The following is a 23,034-nucleotide window of genomic DNA, read 5'->3' as shown; positions in this document are numbered from 1 at the left end:
CAAGTATAAAATGAGTTTTATAGTGCCAAATTGCAAAAAACACTATATAGGGTGGAGTGTGTTCCCACTTACATTGTATAATTACTGATTCATAAATACGGATTCATGAAATGAAACAAATTGATATCATATCATAATCACTGCTTATCGTTGCGCTTGCATGAGTAATTAGACGATCCGGTACATCCAGGATGGTAGGTATCCACCGTTACGCGACTACCATCCATACCTCGAATTTCATTGTTGCTATCAATACCATCGCAATGGACTGTTAGAAATAAATTGCAATCCGAAAATCTGCTTGGAAGAATCAAAGCCTGTTATTGTAGCCTCACTATGTTCCAGAATTTCCATCGTTTCACAATTTACACCTAACTCCGGGCAGCGGGTGCGGCGAATCTCGGTTACAAATCCTGCGAAAAGCGCAATTGCCCATGCTCTCCACTCCCGGCCGGCGGATGATGATAACAACCAGCAACAGCAGCCAGCGCCACTGTTTCACTGTACTATATCAGAGGAATTTAATTCAATTAAATCATCGCAGATCCCACTCCAATTTCCCGCTCCGTTGCTTACGGACCATATTCCGCACATCCGGAGATTTCTATCGCTATTAGCGGCGGCCATATTCCGCTTGAGCACTGCACTCTATCATTTGTGGATCCAAACGAACAACAACGGCGGCCAGTTCCACTCCACGCCGCCGCTGAGCTGCCAAGATTCATTTTTCACATGCTATTGTTTTTGCCTGCTGGAAGTGTTTTGCCCGACTGACTGGAAGGGTGGTTCCTTACGAAGGAAATAAGGTGAGAAAATGTGGTCAAAATGTGTGCTGGAGGTTCAGGTGATTGGATATCTTAGCTTGCCAATGGATGCTCTTTCGTGGACAATATTCGACAAAGGCCGCTTTTCAACTTCTACGACAATACTTAATTTGCAACGAAGTCAGGAATGTTTCCCCAAGTACATAAAGCAATTTTAGCAGATGCAGTAAATTTTTTTGCTTCGTTGCCTAACGTAAAGGGTGAACATATTTTGAGTTTGGTCATTTTTGTGCAACGTCGGTTTCAGTGTGCGCCTAGCTAGAATGGATTTAATAACTAGAAATTGAATTAAGTTTTTAATTCAAAGGGTGTTGGCTGTGTACTCTGCAACTGTGCCACCGTTGGAACAAGTGAGTAAAAAAGAATACATTGGTATTTATTTGCTATTGCAGAGAGCCAGCATCAAACTATTCACACATTGCGTTTTTTGTTTACCTGTTGTTGATTTTTTGTACAACGAGACTATGTCGATACAACTGGATTCGAATTCCGATACGATCCGGCATCTTGCCGTTAAACTGTCAACCTTCGATGGGCAAATTATTTGATTTTTGAATGCATATAGGGTATTGGTTCCCTTCTTAAGCATGTGGCTACAATTTTCATCCTACGAAAAACAAAGGATTGAAGCGCTGTTTGTTTTGTTTATTATTTTTGTATTTTTTTTTTTTTTGTTAGAAGTGAGCACCCATGAAAACAAAAAGAACGGAATTTATCGGTGCCGTAATCGCTTGTTTTTGAATAGGATGGATATGGGAGCGTGAGATTACTGGTGGCACACATACCCTAAATTTTATATGCAGTTTCATGTAGAGCTTACCAGTCGGCTGCAGTCCCTATTTAAAGAATGATGAAACTTGCTGTTCATATACACAAGAGATGGGTCCTCGGGTATTGTCAGGGACTAAAACCTCTTTTTCTCTCTTCTTTACCTTTGTGGTACGCCTGTTAGGGATGACTTCGACAGGGGAGGGACCGTCCATGAGTACTCCCCAAATTGCTGTTCGGTCCTCCATTTTCTCTGTAGTTCGAGTACGATTCTGGAGGCCGTGGAAGAAACGGAATCCTTCTTGTCCGCCGTACAAATCCTTTCAACAATGTTAGCAGCAAGGATGGGAACACTCACTTGCAAAGAGTTACACCCATTTGCTGTTTTCTCAGCTCGTGCAATCAAAAAACGAAGTATGGACGAATTTTGCCTTGTGGTTTTATCTACATGTTTGCCGAATAAAGTAGGGGTCGCACACGCATACCGGAGTCGTGAGGGAGCAGCGATGGCAACTCTCCACGAGGTGAATGTAAATTGCACTTACCACTTGGAGAGTCGGTTTCACAGCACTGTCACGACTTTGGCATGTGTGTGCGAACTCTTCTCTATTCGGCGAACTTGTTGACAAACCCACAAGGCAAATCTCGTCCATACATCGTTTTTTGAATGCACGCTTCTTTGCTCAGAAAATAGCAAGTGAGTCTAACTCTTTGCAAGTGAGTGTTCCCATCCCTGGTTAGCAGGAGTGATATCTCTACTGCATATATTCCGCATACAGGTATACCTCGATTTAGTGGACATTTCAATTTTTGAAATGTCTATAAAATCGAATTTTACATAAAATCGAAGCAAATTTTTTTATTTTATTTTTATGTAAATTTTATACCAAAATGTACCAAAACATATAAAAATTGCATGAAAATTGAGTTTTCGATAAAAGGCTCGGAGTTTTTGGCATATATTAGTAATTTTCGCTAAATAACGAATAAAACACTATCTCGCTTTTTTGTTACGATCGAAATCTTTTGTCTGCAAAACTATGTATGGTTGATTCAAAAGCCAATATTTTGAGCAATGGACATACACAATAGCTTTATTTGCATAAATGTCCCAAAAAATTGAAAAAGTTCCTAAATTCCTCCAGGCATCTGCACTTCCTCAAAGGGTTCCTTCGGAAATTTAAAGATTCGTGACAATGACAAGCACCTGATAACCGTGATTACAGGTTGTGCTGTATTTGCCGAACGATCTTTCTGTACGAATAGTGTAGGTTTGTGCCGCTATCTACTTGGTCGTCTTTTGTTGCAATTCTGGGGTGTTAAATTAAATTAAGTGAACCCAGAATTTTCAACTTGATTACGACGGTCTCCGAACAAAACTTTCCACATCAAATCATATTACAGAATGTTTCAGAAAATCTTCCATGTGTTCCTCCAGAAGAGCCACAAAGATTTTTTTAACGAAATTTGGCAAGATTTGCTTCACCAATTCCTCCATGATTTTTCACAAATCATTTCAGAGATTGTTCGAGAAATTCACACAGGGATTGTTTCATAAATTCCTTTAGTCATTTATTCATAAACTGCTCTAGGCATTCGTACGAGAATCTTTTGGAGCTTTCATTAGAAAATCTACAAAAAAAAATTCAGAAATTCTTCTATTCTATTTTTATTTGTGGAAACTTGTCCAAGCATTTCGCCAAAAAATCCTTCACGGATCTTTCAAAAAATCTTTCATGAATACGTTCTTCATAGATTTGTTTAGATATTCCTTTTATTCTATAAATTTCACAAAAAATTCTATCAAAGCGTCTTGCATGATTTACTTCTGAAATTTTCCCTTTTTTCCAAACAAAATATCCATGGATATGAGTAGAAATTCCTTTATAGAGGAAGCTCTATAGGGATTCTTACAAAAATGCGATCAGAGATTCCTTCAGAAATATCTTTAGACATTTATTCAGAAATTTCCCCAGAGATTCCCTTAATAAAACATTCAGCGATGCCTTCAGAAACTATTTTTCAGAAAATGTTTCAAAAATTCCTTCAAAAATTTGAACTGGGATACTTTGGAAATTCTTCCAAGGATTTCACCAAATATTCCCACAGTAACTTCCAATTTCTAAGAATTTCTTCAGAATTTTCAGAAAGAGATGTGAATGATTTGTTGTAGAAATTCCTCCTTTACCTTTTTTGAGACTGTTTCAGTTTTTATCCGAAAAATCTTTCGGAAATTCCTTTAAGCATTCTCTCAATCAATCCCCCAATGATTTATTCCAAAACTTTCTGCGGGGTTTGCTTTAGAAATTGCTTCAAAGATTTTTTTTAATCTAAATTTTTGTAAAAAAATCTTCCTGGGATTTCTCTAGGAATTTCTCCAGGGTTTCTTAAAAAAATGTGAGAACCATTCGGGAATTTTCTCCAGGCATTCTTATAGAAACTACCCTGGGAGTTCCTTCACATTTTTTTTCAGGGGTAATTTCAGATAATCTCCCATGGTTTTTCTTATACATTTTTATTATAAATTCGACCAATAATTTCTTCAAAAATATCTCCAGATTTTCCTCCATGGATTTCTTCACCAATTTCTCCAAGGATGTTTTTGAACGAACTTCTACAGATTTTTCGATAAATCTTCCATGGACCCTTGCTGAAATCAATCCTAGGATTCGTTTAAAAAATCTTTCACGAGCTCTTGATAAAATCTTCCCTAGATTTTTAATGAAATTCTGTCAGGGACTTCTTTGGAAACTGCTCGTAGATTTACTTCAAAAAATCATCCAGGGAATCCTTACAAAATTCAGTCAGAATTTTTTCACAAAATCTTCTAGAGATTCCTCTAAACTTTAGAATGTCATTTAGAAATTTCACCAAGAACACCTTAAGAAAGTCTTGCATGGATAGCTTCCAAAAATGGGTTCAAAAATTTTTGCATAGATTGTTCCAGAAATTTATCTATGAATTTCTTCGGATTTCTTTAATAGAGATTCTTCCCGATTTTTTTTTCAAAGCATTCATCTAGAAAACCTTTCATGAAGTTTCTTAAAAATATTCCATAATTTTTTTTCAGAATATGATTCACGAAAACATTGAGAATCAGAAGCTCAAAACTCTTTCAAATTTTTCCTTAGAAACTTTCTAAAGAACTGTCTCCAAAGATTGCTTTAGGAATTCTCTACAACAGATTATTAAGGAAATTCCCAAAACTTATTCACATTCCTTTTGGTATTCCTTCAAAATATTTCTCTTTTAGAAATTGCTTCAAGAATTTCTTAAGAGAGTCTTTGGAAATCCTCAAAGAAAATTTCCTACAGATTTGGCAGACTTCTACAGAGGATTGCTATGGAAAGGCTGAAAGACATTATTGTAAAGATTCCTGCTAAAATTGACACAGAGATTTCATCAGAAATTCCGCTGAGTATTCCTCTATGTATTTTCGCAGAAACTCTTCCAGGATTTCCTCCAAGCATACCTCTATGAATTTCTCTATGGATTTATCAAGGAGTTCATTAAAAAATGTTTAGAATTTTTGTTTGGGGATTTCTCCAGGATTTTTTTTTTCCAACAATATCTCAAGAGGTTTTGTTAGGTATTCCACCGGGAGTTTCCAGTGTTTCTTTCCGTAACATCTTCAAAAAATCCATCTATGGATTCTAAAAATATTCCTTTTTTTCCGAAATTCATTCAGAAATGTAATTAGAATTTTCTTCAGATTTTTTTTTAAATTGCTTCTGAAATTTCTTCAGCGATACTTTAGAGACTTCTTGAATATTACTAGAATTACTTCAGAAATTTCGGCAAGGATTTCTTTAAAAGTTGTTCCAGCATTTCCTTCAGGAATTGCTCAAGCGGTTCCTTCAGAGATTCCTCCAGGAATTGGAAACAAATTTGGCACCCCCTTGAATTTTTCCTTGAGTCACCTAATATTTAGAGTTTCACACAATAAATTTCAATATTTATTGAAGGCATATTTGAACAAAACTTATACACACCCGGAATTACTTATACACCTGTTGCACGTTTTGGCGTTTTGGATATTGGTAAGAACAATCAACAGATTTCTCCATGGATTCCTCCAGTAGTACCTTTATCTATTCAAACAGTGATTTTTCTAGGCTTCCTTTATGGATTTCTCCCGATATTTCTTTGATAAACGTTTCTCAGGATTCTCCAGGCAGTTCAAATGGGGTTGTACATACTAGAAATTTCAGCGGAGATTGATCCAGCGATTTCTCATAGTATTTTTTTCGAAATTCTTACTATGGTACTTCTTGGAATTCTTCTAGGGATTCTTCTAAAAAAATATCTTGGGATTTCTTCAAGAATTCCTGGTGGGGTTTTCAGGACAACCTTCCTGGGATTTTTTCAGAAGTTTCTTCCGGTGATTCTTCCAGGAATTCCTCCAGATATTTTATTCAGAGATTCTATTGGCTTATATTGGCTTATATTGGCCTTCCTCCGGGAAATGAGGCTAGGATTCCAGCAAGTTCTCTTAGAACTCTTCCAATAATTCCCACTGTGATACCTTCAGGAATTCTACTACCTACCTTGATACCTTGTTGGCTACAAAGTAACTTTACTCCAATGCCGAGCGTATAGTAGAGCACCATCTTCGTCGGTCTTGGGCGATGTTCCTCCAGTTTCCCCGAACGTGTAGGGATCGTAGATCTTCTTCAACCGCGTGCAGCCAGCGAGTTTGCGGCCGCCAACGAAGTCGCCTACCTCTACCGGGTTCTCTGCTGAATATTGTTTTCGCTATTCTTTCTTCCGACATTCGCACTACGTGTCCAGCACACTGAAGTCTGCCGTATTTTATACGTTTCACAATATTCGCATCTTCGTACACTTGGTACAACTCGTGATTCATGCATCTGCGCCACACTCCATTTTCTTGTTTTCCACCGAGAATTGTCCGCAGCACTTTGCGCTCAAAAACTCCAAAAGCTTTTCGGTCTACCTCCTTTAACGTCCACGCTTCGTGACCGTTGAGGGCAACCGGAAGAATCAGCGTCTTATTCAGAGCGAATTTTGTTTGCGTTTGCAAGTTACGGGACCTAAGCTGGCTACGCAATCCGTAAAAGGCCCTATTCGCAGCTGCAATACGCCTTTTCACTTCACGGGAAACGTCATTGTCACATGTCACAAGTGTTCCAAGATAAACAAATTCTTCAACAACTTCAAACACTTCCCCATCAATCACTACCTCAGCACTAACACCACTAGGCCTGCTTCTGTCTCTACCCGCTATCATGTACTTCGTCTTGGTAGAGTTAATCGTCAATCCTATCCTCGCTGTCTCTCTCTTCAGAGGAGCATAAGCTTCCTCCACTGCCCTACGATCGATGCCGATGAGATCAATATCGTCCGCAAAACCGAGGAGCACGTGCGACCGTGTGATGATAGAGCCATTCCTCTGCACGCCTGACCTCCTAATCGCTCCTTCGAGTGCAATGTTGAACAATAAATTTGAAAGAGCATCCCCCTGCTTCAATCCATCCAAGGTCACAAACGACGTAGACACTTCGTCCGCGATCCGAATACTTGATTTTGATCCATCCAGCGTTGCGCGTATCAGCCTAATTAGTTTCGCCGGAAAACCATGTTCTGACATTATGTGCCAAAGCTCATTTCTTTTCACTGAATCGTACGCTGCTTTAAAATCAATGAACAGATGGTGAGTCTGCAAGTTATATTCCCGAAATTTATCTAGGATCATCCGCAGGGTAAACATTTGATCCGTCGTTGATCGGCCCTCACGAAAACCAACCTGGTATTCGCCGACGAAGGACTCCTCAAGAGGTCGCAGTCTGTTGAACAGGACACGCGACAGTATCTTATACGCCGAATTTAAAAGGGTAATCCCTCTGTAATTGGCACACTCCAGTCTGTGCCCTTTCTTGTAGATTGGGCATATGAGGCCATCCAACCAACTAGTGGCAATTCTTCATCCTCCCAAATCTTTATAATAATCTGATGGATTGATTGATGTAGCTGCTCGCTTCCGTGCTTAAGAAGTTCGACCGGGATCTCGTCCTTCCCATCAGCCTTGCTGTTTTTCAGCTCCTTAAGGGCCTTTTTAATTTCATCCAGTGTTGGTGGTTCCACTGCTTGACTGTCATCCATTATGTTAATCCTGTTCCTGGGTGCTCCTTCGCTGCTACCATTCTGTATTAACCGAGAAAACGAACTTAATAAGACGCGGAAAAGACATAAGACCGGTAGGAAAGACATGTTGAAATTCTTAATTAAAACACATCCAGCTTGAGTCATGTTCAAAGTACTTCTACTTTCTTTATTCTCATTTCATACACATACTTGACCTGTGATCTGTTCGAGTGGAAGAGAGGAATTATCGTTTAGCAAATAGGGATGTTCTAATCTGCAGTCACAACAACTCCTCCATCCTATAGATACAACTTATCGCTTATAATTATATTCTACTTAAACACAGGCATCTGAAAGCCTATAATATGGTTTCTTTGAAATTATGTCATAGTTCACACATGAAGTCCAATAAATACACATATCCAATTGAAAAGTAGCGAATAATAATCTTCCTTATTACCATTAAAACATAAGCTTTCTTTAAGTTTAATTCAATTTTCTCAATCTGCATGCATAAAACGTAAACAAATAGCTATGCATTTCCTATCGATGGCATACAAAATATAGACATTTACAAACTTCTACATATAATCCATCGAAAAATACTACTTAATTTATGTGTTCAAGTTCAAGCTGGCTTTTCTTATGATTTACAAGAACTCATTGTCTTCACCTTCTACTTATGTGAATAAACATACTATTCCTCTGGGCAGGTCGTACAATATTGCTTTAGGTATAACATTTACCAATAAATATCTGATCTCGTGTCTACCACATACATTTCACCGTTCATCACTGACTAAACCAAACTATCCTGTCCATAATGGTCGATTAGCACTAATCATCTGCATATACGTTATGTACATTAGTAAAGCGTTGTAATAAAAAAAACTAGTAGCAGCATTGAATCAATTGGCCTTTTTATAACAGGAGCAGCAGGTCCAGAAAAACATCTTCTAAATACGGCTTGATACACGATGAAACGATGACTGTAGGTACTCCATATCTCCAGGTCCAAATAAAAATAATGTGTTTTTGCAATCTCAAATATATCAATATCTGATATAAACAAAACAAATGCACCCATCCAAAATATCTTGCTCAGCCAAATGACAAAACAAAAGCCGTAGTCTCCACCAACCAACAAAACACAGACCTAAAAAAATAGGCGAAGAGCTAAAAGCCACACAAAAAAATGATGGTAAAATGGCACTCATTGCTCTCTCATCGCTCTCATCATCTGATCTTGTCAGAGTGTTGGTATGTGGTGGCATGCATAAAATGGAGTAAGCTCAACACATTGTGTAAAAAGGGACAATAGTACCCAAAAAAAAAAAAATTGCATATCATGCAAATTACATAAAAATAGCTTTGGTAAAAACACAAAATCACGTTCAATCAACGCCAATCTAAACCAAAACTACAAAAAAATCACACACAAGGTTGCTTATCCACGGCCATGAGCAAAACAATATTCACTGTCTGGGGCACATAGTTTTAAATCACGCCAAAATGCTAAAGCACGGGGTCGTGAAAATTAAAAGCAAAACACATGAAATCCATTATTCACCTTCGTCGCCACTGTATTAACCGAGAAAACGAACTTAATAAGACGCGGAAAAGACATAAGACCGGTAGGAAAGACATGTTGAAATTCTTAATTAAAACACATCCAGCTTGAGTCATGTTCAAAGTACTTCTACTTTCTTTATTCTCATTTCATACACATACTTGACCTGTGATCTGTTCGAGTGGAAGAGAGGAATTATCGTTTAGCAAATAGGGATGTTCTAATCTGCAGTCACAACACATTCAACAAATCTTCGAAGTGCTCCTTCCACCTGGCTGCCACCATTGTTTTGTCTGTCAGCAAATTTCCTTCCCGGTCATTGCACATGGCGGGCACTGGCGCGGTCTTGTGCCGCGCGCCATTGACAGTTTCATAAAATCTCCGCATATCGTTCCTGTCCATACTTTCCTGCGCTTCAGCAATAACACTCTCTTCGTGTTGCCGTTTTTTCCTGCGGTGGATTCGTTTCTCTTCTGCTCTTGCAACCCTGTACCGCTCTCTGTTCTGCCGGGTACCTACTAGGGAATTCTACTAGGGAAGTTCTTTCGGAAATTTTTCCAGAAAATCATCCTGGGATTTTTCTAAAAATTCCAGAGATCTCTTCAAGGATTTAACCAGGACTTCCTCCAGAGGTTATTCCAGAAATTCCGCAGGGAATTTCTCCAAGAACTTCTATTGGCTTTCCTCCAAGAATTCCGACTGGAATTCTTTAAGCAATTCCCATTATAACTCCTTCAGAAATTCTTCTAGGGATTTCACCTGGCATATTTACATGCTGCAATACTTTCGGGAAATCTTTCTGAGATTCCTCAAAAAATTCCTCCTGGTATTCTATTAGGGATTCCTCCAGTATACTTCTACCGATTCTTTCAAGGAGAACTGTAGGTATTCTTCCGGGCACTTGGTAGAGGAACTTCTTTTAGGATACCCCCGGCATTCATGATTCAAGGATTTCTCTAGAAATTACTTCTATGGTACCTCCCTGAATTCTAGGAATTCCTCCAGATCCGCGCTTCCCAAACTCCCAAGGTCCGCTTCCCAATTTTGGGAAGCGCTTCTCCAGTTATTCCAGATGGGATTCTTCTAGCAATTCCTGCGGTTCTTCCAGCTTATTCTTCCTTAATACATTCTAACTATGGTAGTTCCGAAATAATGCTACGGATTCTTCTAGAGCTTTCTCCTGGCTTTTTTGTTGGAATCTTTCCAGGTAATCTTCCTGGAATTCTTGCAGAAATTTCTTTGGTTGTCCTACCAGGGATTTCTCCAAGGACTCATTCAGGAATTCTTATAGAAATTCCTCATGGAATTCCTGCAGAAACTCCCTTTGGCCTTCCTCAAGCTCAAACAACTCCTCCTAAGGTTCTTCCAATTCCTTCAGAAATTCTTACTATGATACGTCCAGATATTCTTCTTGTCATTCCTTTACGAATTTATCCTAGCATTATAGCTGGAATTCTTCCGAGAAATCTTCCTGATATTTATTCAGAAATTTCTCGCGATTCCTTTAGGACCTTCTCTAAAGATTCTTCTAGAATACCTCTACCGGTTCTTGCAGGGACTTCTCTTGGCATTCCTAGGATTTTTTCTTTTCATTCCGCCAGGCATTCCTGATGGGGTTTCTCTATAAATTCTTGTATAGTTTCCTCCAGCAATACCTCCTAGGATTTCTGCTGAGATTTCTACAATGATACACCCCAAAATCCTTTTAACAATACCTCCTGAGATTTTTCCTGTGATTTCTTCAGAAGCTCTCCGGTGATCCTCCAGGCATTTTTGTGGAAGATATTTATCCAAGGATTCTCTCATAAATTTTTCATGGGATTTCTCCAGGAATTCCACTTGGTCTTCCTCCAGGAATTTCAGCTGGATTTCTCATGCAGTTCCTACTGTGGTTCTTCCAGCAATTCCTCCTAGGACTCTTCCAAAATTTCTTGCTGTAATATCTTCCGTTATTTTTTCTAGGAATTATTCAAAGAATTTCTCCAGGGATTCCTTCAAAACTTGCTGGGATTCTTCAAGGCAATCTTCCTAGGAGCATTGCCAAAGTACCTTCAGTGTGTCCTCCTGGAAATCCTAAAGGTTTTCCTGGAATTTCTCCAAATATTTCTTATTGAATTATTCCAGGAAATCCTTTCATCCAGGAACTCCTTTTGGGATTCCATAAGCGATTCCTGCTTATGTGTAGAATAAGCATAAGTTAAAATACACAATAATAAAAAATTAAAAAAAAGTTTCCTGCTGCTTCTAATGTTTCAGGAATGCCTCTTGTAGGTCTCGTCAAGAAATTTTCAAGGTGATACCTGCAGGAATCCCTCTAGGGATTTCTCCTGCCCTTCTAGCTAGGATTCTTCTGTTCCTAGGATACTTCCAGAAAATCCTTCGATCCTTCAAGAGATTTTTCTAGAGACTCATCCAGGAATTATTCTAGAGCTTTTATTTACGGATTACTATAGAAATTAATCACGGTATTACTCCTGGAACTTCTCTTGGGCTATGATCTTTTACGCTACAGCTTTCGTCAAGTTATATTGAATGCATTATGGATGCGATAAGCAGCTATTCCATACAAGGGCCCTGTGACAGGGCTTGGCTGTTTTCAATTTTCACACATTGAACCCTACTTGTGCATTAATTCGTTTGAATTAATAACGTTAATAACGTCGAGTAAACACCGTGATGCATGCAACACTCCAATCACTTATTTCATGGTGTTTTACATTTGACAACGCATTATTCACCGTTTGGACGGCGTGCATACACCGGTGCAGATCATGGAGGTTGATACCTCGTTCCCTGAACTTCCGAACTGCCAGGGTAAGTAAGTTTTTACTATAATTAAGAATAACTTATTGGATTTTTAATGTAATCAAACTTTAATTGCAAAATAACATTTTATAGATCTTATGCAACCTGATTTTGATCGCGCTAATCACGAATTCAACAAGCGATTAATGGAAACGCGTTCGGTGCTGTCTGTGATGTGTGTGGTCGGCTTTGGTTTGAAACGATTCAAAGTATTTGACACAAGTAGCTGCAACCGTGCTTATCAACATTGAATATTTCGCTGCTGTTGATGGGTTCTCCGCGTGTCAAACCTGTCGTGCCAACTTGAAGAAAGGTAAAGTTCCAGCGATGTCAAATTCGAACGGTTTTGAGTTTCCAAATAAGCCATCTGGATTGCCTGCACTGGATGTTTTCACGGAAAGACTGATTTCCCCCCGTTTGCTATTTATACAGATTCGCCGATTGAGTTTTGCGTCAGTTAAACATGAAGTTGATGTACGTAACATGAACTTTATTCATCAATAATTAGGCCATTGATCAACTGTACCGTAGATGTGGCAGAAATGCTATACTCTCTTCCCCGTCAGCTGAATGATGATCAAGCGTTCAACGTGTTTATCAAGAAACACGTCATTCACAAGTCATCGTACTTATCGGGATTCACTAAGAAAGCCACCGTTAAATCTTGGCTGTCTTATTTGATCACGACGCCGATGTACCGGCACTACGACATAACCATCGATCAAAAATGTATTCGAAGGACTAGGCCAAAACACCAGAGATGACCGTATGGAACTGGAGACAACCGCATGGGCCATCGGGTCAGAGTTGCCGCTTGGTCAGCAGGAGACTCTTCTATGGAATGAGGACAAGAGCTTGGAGATTGCGCCCATCCAGAGCAAAGTTCCCCTGTCCATAATCTACGACGAACACGCCGAAGAGCTTGTGTTTCCTGCAATGTAATACGGCCATCCACGAAAATTCATGGCAGTTGAGGGGGTTACATACTTCATTATGACATCCAGTAAAACTAGGCGTAGGAGCAGCCGAGGGGCAAAACCGCAACACATTTTATACATGGCTATGCAATGCAATGCAATGGGAACCGCAAACATCACACGTGCCAGTCTCAATGACCGGGATTTCATGGAGCAATGCATTGAGCGCAATCTTTCCTTTTTCAAGCCGATACCGAACTCTGTCCAATATTGGCAGCAACGGAGAAAGATCTTTCGGCCATGATGCCCCAATTGGGAAAGCCCACTAAGTTCCTCACACTGCGCTCGAACGGAATCAAGTGGCCCCATTTGCTCAAGCTCATGCATCGGCTTGCTTAAGGATACAGTGGCAACGTTCTCATGGGTATTATGCAGGAACTGACTGCGTAACAAAGAGCCACGTTGGTTAATGAAGATCCTGTAAGCTGTATTTATTTTAGTAAGATAATGCATTTGTTGACATCGCAAAGATTGAGCACATTTGGCAAATATAATGTTGTCAGTACCAAGCAGGGCGCGGAGGCTGAAACATGCCGCATTTCGTCGTTCTCGCGTTTTCGTATTTTTCTTTGTGTTTTCGTTCGTACTTGGGTGGAACGCTGATGGAAGAGTGAACGGTCGTCGGTCGTCAGTACCAAGCAGGGCGCGGAGGCTGAAACATGCCGCATTTCGTCGTTCCCGCGTTTTCGTATTTTTCTTTGTGTTTTTTGTTCGCACTTTGTGTAAACGATCGACGATGGCTCGGTGGCAAGAGACCACATTGCCCGCATCGTGGTGCTCGTGTCCGTCGTTATTCCGAGTTCGGAAATGCTGAGACCAAAGCCAAACATAGAAAACCAGCTGGTCAGGATTACCCGGTGAGTTCGTTCCTTATTATTACTTTTTATATTTGAACATGACATACATGGGGATTTCGGAGGGGTAGCCTAAGGAAGTTAAATGAACTGGTTTCCGGGCAAATGTTCGTGGGGTGGCCAGACTTTGTCACGAGATAACAATTATCATGTTGTTTTCCGAAGGTCTCCAGTGAATTTAGCTTACCCTGCTACAACAAACCATCAGGTAGATCATTCCGTTCCGGTATGACTCTGCAGCCATAGGTAATCCTTGCGCTGATGGTGGGTACACAATCATCATCATCATCATCATCATCATCATCATCATCATCATCATTTGGCAAATATAATGTTGTCGTCTTTAAGCGGATCGAATTTCAGCACCGCTACTGTTCTCACGCACATATTTTGTTGGGCAACGATCCTCGTGAGGCAATCGATTAAAGTATGCTTGGAACCGTACAGCTCATTTCGGATCTCTGTTCGGTCAGCGTCGGAGATTTGTCAGAGACTTACGGATACCGGGTATATTCAATCTAGCTTGAAGACAAAATATGTCAAGTGTCATAAACATATCTTCACCACCTGCTTCAAGAAGAACGACAACCATTGCCAATTCAACATTCCGTACTGGCCGATAGGCCCTTAAAGCCTTAAAGAACTTCGAACTTGATTAAGTGACGAGCTAAATACATTCTTGGAAATGGCGATCAATCTTCTTGGGCTACTTAATGGCACTCAGTGAAATATGGATAAACAACAATACAGCCGCACAACTTTATATTTTTTATAAATGACTGAAAGCCTTGTAACCGTTATTTTTGAGAATCTTCACAATCTATAAAACGCCCTAATGTATGCAACGATCTTACCTTGAACTGGTTCCAAAATCGTTTAAATGGATAGGAAATGTGCTGTTGTAGGGTTTCTAAATCACTCCAATTGCATTCCATCCTGACGAAGTTTGCATTTCTAGACAAACATGTGAAAAGGGCGGAAGAGCCAAAATGTCAACAAATCAGATTACTTCATATTTGAAAAGAATCTATTTAAATCCTTCTAATTACTTTCAAAATCACACCAAAAACGATTTTATATTACTCAAAAACGAATTTAAAATAATGACGTATTTCCAGATCTGTAAAAGCACCAATTATTTTGTTGTTATGCCCTTCAGATTTACCATCCTTTGAATCCATGTAATTTTGATGAAAATGCAGAGTAAAGAAACTTGCAAATATTTTCAATAGTTTTTTTTTTCATTTTCGACCATTTTATTAGTTTCATTTTCGATAAAACACACGCGTACAGTGAATACAAAAATTAGAAAAAACGCCCTTTTCAAATAAATGGTTGCCATTTCGCCGATTGTTTTCGCCCGCTAATGTGTCAAAACTCGAATTTCGCCGTGCAATTATTATTGTTTATTTACATCGTGTGTTGTTACGCCGTAGCATCGCGGAGCAAAATTTCCATTCATTTACAAGTTCTATCGAATCAATGTCGCGATGTCGGAAGGAATTGTGCCAAGTAAGTTGCTTTTGATTCTGCTTTTGAAATGGATTTGTCAAGGAATACATTTTTATAGTTGAATTCATCGATGGAACCGAGTTTACGCTGAGTGCCTACAACAGCATTATCAAAAACAGAGCGTTCATGATTAACAAAAATTTTAATCATGATTAATCATTGATGATTAAAATTCCAATTTTGGTGATTATTGATTATGATTAATGATTAATTTGATTTTAAGGATGATTAAAGATTATGATTAATGATTAAAATTGGTTTTATCTGTGATTATTGATTATGATTAATGATTAAAAATGGCTCATTGATTAAAAATCATGATTAATCATGATTAATCAATCACAAAAAACTGGAAATGATTAAATTATATTTATTGTTTAACATGTTTTTGAAGTTTCAAAAGTAAAAGGTAGCTCTGTCCGAGAGATTTTTGAAAAAAGAATCATAAATTATATTATTTAGAACAGCATTTAAACCAATTTAAATTGGATCATATATTTTATATGATGAATCATTTTTGGTGATGAATGATTAATGATTGATTATAATTTTTGCCTTTCTCGTACACTAAGTGTACTGGAAAGGCTATATGTTCACTCCAAAAATGACTTTTTGATAGAAGGCCCGGAGGGTCGAGTCACATATTCCAATCAACTCAGCTCGACGAATTGAGGTGATGTCTGTGTGTGTGTATGTATGTGTGTGTGTGTATGTGTGTGTGTGAGTATGTGTGTGTACAAAATAAACTCACATCACTTTTTGGCAGTAAACCTCAACCGATTTTAATGACCGACGGTTCCTTCGACGTGGAATCTGGTCCCATTGTTTCCTATTGAAATTGGTTCGGATCGGTCCAGCCGTTCCGGAGTTATGGCCATTTAGGTGTTCCGGACCGGTACCCCAGGAAGGGGCCAGATATGAAAATGCTACAACCCTATGCATGCGACACATAAAACCGCGGCATTTTCCATAACCTGATGAACGGTATGCAGGAAAATACTCTCAGACCATATCTGAACCGGTGGTGTTCCAGAACCGGTTCCGGGTGTCCCGCCGGAAGTGGCCAAATATTAAAGTGGAGCAAACCTATGCACGCGACACATCAAATCGCGGCTTTCTCGATAACATGGTAAACGGTTAGCAAGAAAATAGGCTCACACCACATTAGAAACTACAGGTAGTGTTCCGGAACCGGTTCCGAGTGTCGCGCCGGAATTGGCCAAATACAAAAGTGAACCAAATCCATGCATGCGACACACCAAATTGTGGCTTTTCTGATAACCTGATGAACGGTAAGCAGGAAAAGAGTCTTAGACCATGTCTGAACCGGTGGTGTTCCGGAACCGATTCCGAGTGTTCCGCCGGAAGTGGCCAAATACATAAGTGAACCAAAGTAATGCATGCAACACATCAAATTGCGGCTTTTTCGAAAACCCGATGAACGACTAGCAAGAAAATAGAACCAGACTACATTAGAAACTACCGGTAGTGTTCCGGAACCGGTTGCAGTTGTCCCGCCGGACGTGGTCAAATGTAAAAGAGAACCAAACCCATGCATGTGACACATCAAATCGCAGCTTTTTAGGTAATCTGATGAACGGTTAACAAAAAAATCTCAGACCACATTAGGGAAAACCAGTAGTGTTCCAGAACCGATTCCGGGTGTCTCGCCGGAAGTGAACGAATGTGGAAGGAAACCAAACACATGCGTGCGGCTCATTAAATACCGGCTTTTTCGATAACCTGAAGAACGATCAGCAAGAAAATAGTCTCAGATCACATTAGAGACTACCGGTAGTGTTCCAGAACCGGCTCCGGGTGTCCTGCTGGAATTGGTAAAATGTAAAAATGATCCAACCCCATGCATGTGACACATCAATTCGTGGCTTTCTAGGAAATCGGGTGAACAGTTAGAGGAAACTAGTTTCATGTCATATTTGGGACAATTGGTACTGTCCTGGTTCCAGATGTCTCGCCGTTAGTGGTAAAATGTAAAATTGAACCAAACTCATGCATTCGGTGCTTCAAATCACGGCCTTTTCGATTACCTGATGAACGGTTAGTAAGAAAATAGGCACAGACTACATAAGTTACTACCGGTAGTGTTTGTGGTACCGGGTGTCCCGCCGGAAGTGGCCATATACAAAAGTTCACCAAACTAATGCATGCCACACGTCAAATCGCGGCTTTTTTGATAACCTGATTTCCGGTTAGCAAGAAAATAGGCTCAAACCACATTAGAGACTACCAGCAGTATTACAGAACCAACTTTGGGTGCATTGCCGGAACTACGAAAGTGAGTAAAATCATAGCAAGCGATAGATATGTGTAATTGTTCTCTTCATCATGACAAAACTAAAGTGATCTCAGAACTCATCAAATCACACTATTTTAGATTCCTACTCATCCTTACAGTAAACGTTGGATGGGAAAATTAAAATTTAATCGAAACAACCCTGAACATTTTTTTCAATCCCCTTTTGCGTCTAAAGTTACTACACAAAATTCTGATGTGACTGGTTGCCCCCTCGCTGTGGTTGAAATTTGATTGGGATTTAGGTTGGGAAATTTCACTTGCTTGCATTTTTTTTGTTCAATTTTACATGGATCTTGTAATCAGCGATAATAAAATATAGCCTGAAGTGTACAGATAAAACTTTGTCGACGACCCCAAAGTGATCTGTGGTTGTGAAAAAGGTTATATCTTAGCTTGTAATCATCGTCATCATATTGATTGGCCTCTAATGACAGTGAAGGTGGTCAAGCAGTCAACTGAGGGCTCTGATATTTTTAAGCTCTGCCTATACGTTGAACATAACGTCGGAATATGCGTCATCAATAAGTTTTTCTATTCGGTAATGGCTTTGATAAAATTCTTGCTTTTCTCAATAAAGTATTCTCAGGATTCAGGAACACTTCGGCTTACGTCGACATCATGAGTACATATTCGACGAGAAAGGCGCTATCACCACTAGGTGGATTAATCAGGGTTTTTTTTATGATTATGATTACTGATTAATGATTGGATTGCAAAAACAGTGTGATTAAGATTTATGATTAATGATTGAATAAGATTTTTTTGTGATTATGATTAATGATTTTGATTAATCTTAATCATTAATCATTAATCATGATTAAATTTATGATTAATCATTAACGCTCTGATCAAAAACCTGCGTCCGAACCCCAGTGCCCAAAATTCTCCAGAAAGTCAATCCGTTCCAACATGTGCATCCATGGACACCTCCCGCACGGATACAGCGCTTGAAATATCCAGCCGTTCATTTGGAGACGCTTCCAGCTCAGATGTGACAGGTATTTTTAACTAATACATTCCATGCATGGAGTATGCACCACAATTTGTTTCTCGAATCTTCTCTTGCAGGCAAGAACCCAGAATCAGCCAATCGTTCTTCTTCGAATCCTGCAGTACGCTTGTATACACCACCAGAACGTGCTACGAGATACAAGCTACATGAAGTTGCAATGAAACCCCCCGTATCCAATAGCAACGCCGGCCGATTCGAACATTCGATTCCCAAGCGAAAACTATCGTTTGCTTCATCTGAACTACGCTCCCACAATGTAACACCATTGAACTGGTCGCCTATGAACACATCGTGCATATCGTTTTCCAAGATCGTTTCGTCGACGCCTCTTTCGCACTATGGCGATCCAAGGAACATGCAACCGTTGGACTTATCGGTATCCTGTTCCGAGGAATCGCCTCTCGATTGTTTCTTGCGCAACGAAGAAATTGAGCCAATGAATTTGGTAGTGAAGATACCACGAGAAACACGACCATTGCCTTCAACATACGGTGCATTAAACTTCGTATGTCATGATAGACGAACTCCTGAAAAAGGTTTGTGCTCATAATTACAGTCAGATCCCCCATTATATTAACTTTTATTATTTTGCAGTTTTACTGTCAACGTCTGCAAGACAATCACTGTATGGACACCACAAGCGAATCGAGGAAAACCATGGTACTTTCGAAATCAGATTTTGCGTGAAACCTATTTTAAATTGAACTTTTACCTGTAGGAGTCGTCTGGCCTGGTGCGAAGCGCAGACTCGTACTGTCGCAGGCCGATTTGAACATCTCGAATCCAATACATCACCAGCGCCACGACAAATTCGGTGAATTGAAGGACGATAGCGATAAGGAGAACTCACAGGTGGATTTCGATCAGTTGAATCCGTCACTAGGAGCTGTCCATAAACTACGTAGACTCAATTTTGGCATTCTCAGACCCCTCCCTCCCCCCTCGTAGACTTTCTTCCATACAAAATTTTCGAAATTTGTATGGACCGTAGACTTTGATCAGAACCCCCCCTCCCCCCTCAGAGTCTACGTAGTTTATGGACAGCCCCCTATCTGTACACCACGTAGTCTCTGATGCAGCGAAAAACGTTAACAGTAAGGAACGCTCAACTTTCGATGAGGCAGAGCTTGTGACTCACGAATATGATGACGACGATGAAGATGATGAGGACTTTGTGCCACAAGGAGATGCGAGCTTGTTGGACGACTTTTCAATTTTCGAATACTTCGAGTCATTCCGGAATCAATCCATCATCGACGAAGACGAGAACGAAGATAATCTGGCGAGTAAGTATTCCTTGCGCATCGAACTATAGGGTCTGGGACCATTTGGGCAGGGGGACCTATTTTGGGGACTTGCTGCTATGACTCAGTCAATTTTAAACCGATTGACTTGATTTTCACGACACGATCAGAAACGTACAGTACCTAGCCTTGTTCAAAAATTCAAGTCAATCGGTTTGAAATTGACTGAGTTATAACAGCAAGTGTCCAAAATAGGTCCCCCTGCCCAAATGGTCCCAGACTAACTATGCTTTGCTTTGTGCTCGAATTGTGACACGGAGCTGCAAATATGCTGAATTTTGTATATACATACTAAGTACAAAATGTTTCCGATGACTGATCTGAGCGTGACAAGGCAACCAAAATGTGCAAACTTGTTCGGACAGAGGCACACATGTAAATCAAAGGGATAGGGTCTGGGACCATTTGGGCAGGGGACCTATTTTAGGCACTTGCTGCTATAAATCAGCCAATTTCAAACCGATTGACTTGAATTTTTGAACAAGGCTAGGTACTGTACGTTTCTGATCGTGTCGTGAAAATCAAGTCAATCGGTTTAAAATTGACTGAGTCATAGCAACAAGTCCCCATAACAGGTCCCCCTGCCCACATGGTCCCAGACCCTACGGCTGTCCGATTACTTTTGCAGATTTGGAATGCCTTGTCAAGCCCAGACCTGTGATCGAAAACATTGCGTATACTTCGTATATACAAAATAAATATATTTGTAGTTTTGGGTACAAATTTGAAATTATTTCATTAAAGTAAACCATAGTTGTAGTGTGGAATCTCTCAATTTTGTATGAAAATCGGCATTTACCCGAACACTTTTGCACCACAGTGTATAATGAAAAAGTTATGATATTGAACAAAAATAAGAATAACGATGCTTTGTGACACATTGTAGATTAACGTATTATTGATTTGATTACAGATGCTGCAAACAATTACGAAAAATTTGATGAAATGGGTTTTGCTGATCTCGACAGAGAGTACGATGAGGTTCCCATCAATGTGTCGAAAAAGTTGTCCAATAAGCTGCGCAAGGAGAAGGGCTTGTCATATGTTCGAAAAAATGGCACAGAAGTGGCGGCACGAAAGCTGCGAAAGGCGTGCACCTGCATGAAGCGTAAATGTTATGAAAAATTTAACGCTGCACTCCGAGAAAAATTGTTGCGTAATCTGCTTGAGTTAAAGAGCTCGGGACAGAATCAATTTCTCAGCCAACATGTTGCTGTGACCTTCGTAGAACGTCATCGTGTAAGTATGTAATTAGGCGCAAAAATAGTATATAATTATTGAATATTATACATTCTGGGGTTAAATTTAATTGTGGGTAGAATCTACTTACAGGAAAAAGACTGACAAAAGGGATCGGGATAGGCAATCTTTTCATTGAAAAAGTTTACCCAGAAACTCTCGAATTTACCTGTTTCCATGTCCAAATTCAAGTTGGGTCAAACAGTTTTTCAGTTCAAAATACATAGGGTCTTGCACCTTTTGGGCAGTTGCACCTATTTTTGGCACTTGTCGCTATAACTAAGTTAATTTTATACCTTAAAACTCAATTTTTAGCACATAGTGAGATAAGTGCAGTATCTAACCCTGTACGAAAAATCAAATAAATTTGTATAGGATTGGCTTAGTTATAGCGACAAAAGCTCTAAATGGGTACAGTAGACGTTCGGTCGGTGCAAGTGGTTTAACTGCAATGCTTTTTAACTGCAAGTCCGGTAAGTGCAACAAATTTGCAATTATCGCACCGCTACCTGTTAAATCGATGCGCCAAGTTAGCCCAAATAAACAGTTGAATGAATTTTACGTAAACATGTTGCAGTTATCGAACGTCTACTGTACATCTGCCTAAATGGTACAATACTCTATAAGAAAAGGTTGAAATTTATTTGAAACAATATGAAAATAATATCTTCACGATTTTTAAACATTTTACTAGAACTGCCAAAACTTCATGTATACCTTAATTAACCAGTACTATCAAATGTGCACTATTACACCAGTTAAACTTATTTTGAATTTTCCGATCATTTTGTCTATGTTCTTACATGGTGGCCATTTTATATATGTAGTTGCAGTTGTTTAAATATTCTTTTATTCAATCCATCAATTCAGAAATATGGAAATCAATGTCTTTTCAAATTTTAGGTCATTAATTCCAGGAGAGCTTTTACATACAAGTATTACCTTCCCGGACACGGTGGCCAGGTTCAAGTGTGTCTGCAGATATTCTTGAATACTTTTGACGTTACGGAGAAAAAAATCCGAATTCTGGTCTCGAAAAAGGTATCCGGCTTGGGTATTTCCGTTGACGATAAGCGTCTTCTGAATACCAATCGTTGCCCGATCTCCAGCGAAGAAAAAACCTACATTGAAGAGCATATCAAGTCGTTTCCCGCATATTTTTCTCACTACACAAGAGAGAAAAGTAGTAAGAAATATTTATCGAGTGATTTAAATATCACAAAAATATATGAATTGTACACTACAAAGTGCAAAGAAGATTCACAGCGTCTCGTGCACTACAATTCATATCGCATAATTTTCAATGGATGCAATCTCGGCTTCCGGAAACCGAAAGCGGACACTTGTAATGAATCCGATCGTTTGAAAATACTTTTGAAATCGGGTGACGAAGATGAAAAAAATCAAGCCGAAGATAAACGTTCTTCCCATCAAAATCAGGCCCAGCTCGTGTATACCGAAAAGAAGAAGGATGTTCAGGCGGCAAGGACCGATCCCGCAGTTCGCACTATATCCTTCGACTTGCAGAAATGCTTAGCAACGCCTCACCTGCGAAATGGAGTGGCCTTCTACAAGCGACAACTATATACCTATAATCTCACGATTTTCGAAACGTATCGTGGCAAGAATAAAGGGTTTCTGCTACATGTGGGATGAGTCGCAAGGTAGACGAGGGGCAAATGAAATCGGCTCTTGTTTACTAGAAGATTTGAAAACATTCTTAAGCGAGAATCCGGACGTGAAGATA

At 39.5% G+C, this 23,034-nt stretch overlaps 2 protein-coding genes across 2 annotated transcripts in view; one reads left to right on the top strand and one right to left on the bottom strand.

The window, feature by feature from the left end:
- Nucleotides 1-23,034, bottom strand: part of LOC109422513 (limbic system-associated membrane protein) — a 531,904-nt gene that overhangs the window by 387,174 nt on the left and 121,696 nt on the right. The gene's annotated exons all lie outside the window — the stretch shown is intronic.
- Nucleotides 18,595-21,339, top strand: LOC115261580 (uncharacterized). Its single transcript, XM_029863478.2, has 6 exons — nt 18,595-18,730; nt 18,801-19,280; nt 19,339-19,404; nt 19,463-19,632; nt 19,778-20,030; nt 20,962-21,339. The coding sequence occupies exons 1-6, from the start codon at nt 18,652-18,654 to the stop codon at nt 21,297-21,299; spliced, it is 1,386 nt and encodes a 461-aa protein (XP_029719338.1). The 5' UTR covers nt 18,595-18,651; the 3' UTR covers nt 21,300-21,339.

This window comes from Aedes albopictus, chromosome 3, assembly GCF_035046485.1.
Source record: "Aedes albopictus strain Foshan chromosome 3, AalbF5, whole genome shotgun sequence".
NCBI classification, from domain to species: domain Eukaryota; kingdom Metazoa; phylum Arthropoda; class Insecta; order Diptera; family Culicidae; genus Aedes; species Aedes albopictus.
This window is presented reverse-complemented; position numbering and strand designations above follow the sequence as displayed.

Coding starts and splice junctions, on each gene's coding strand:
- LOC115261580 (XM_029863478.2), top strand. CDS start 18,652: ATGGACACCTCCCGCACGGATACAGCGCTTGAAATATCCAGCCGTTCA. Junction 19,405..19,462: donor GCGAATCGAGGAAAACCATG/GTACTTTCGAAA, acceptor TTTTACCTGTAG/GAGTCGTCTGGCCTGGTGCG. Junction 19,633..19,777: donor TGAATCCGTCACTAGGAGCT/GTCCATAAACTA, acceptor GAGTCTACGTAG/TTTATGGACAGCCCCCTATC.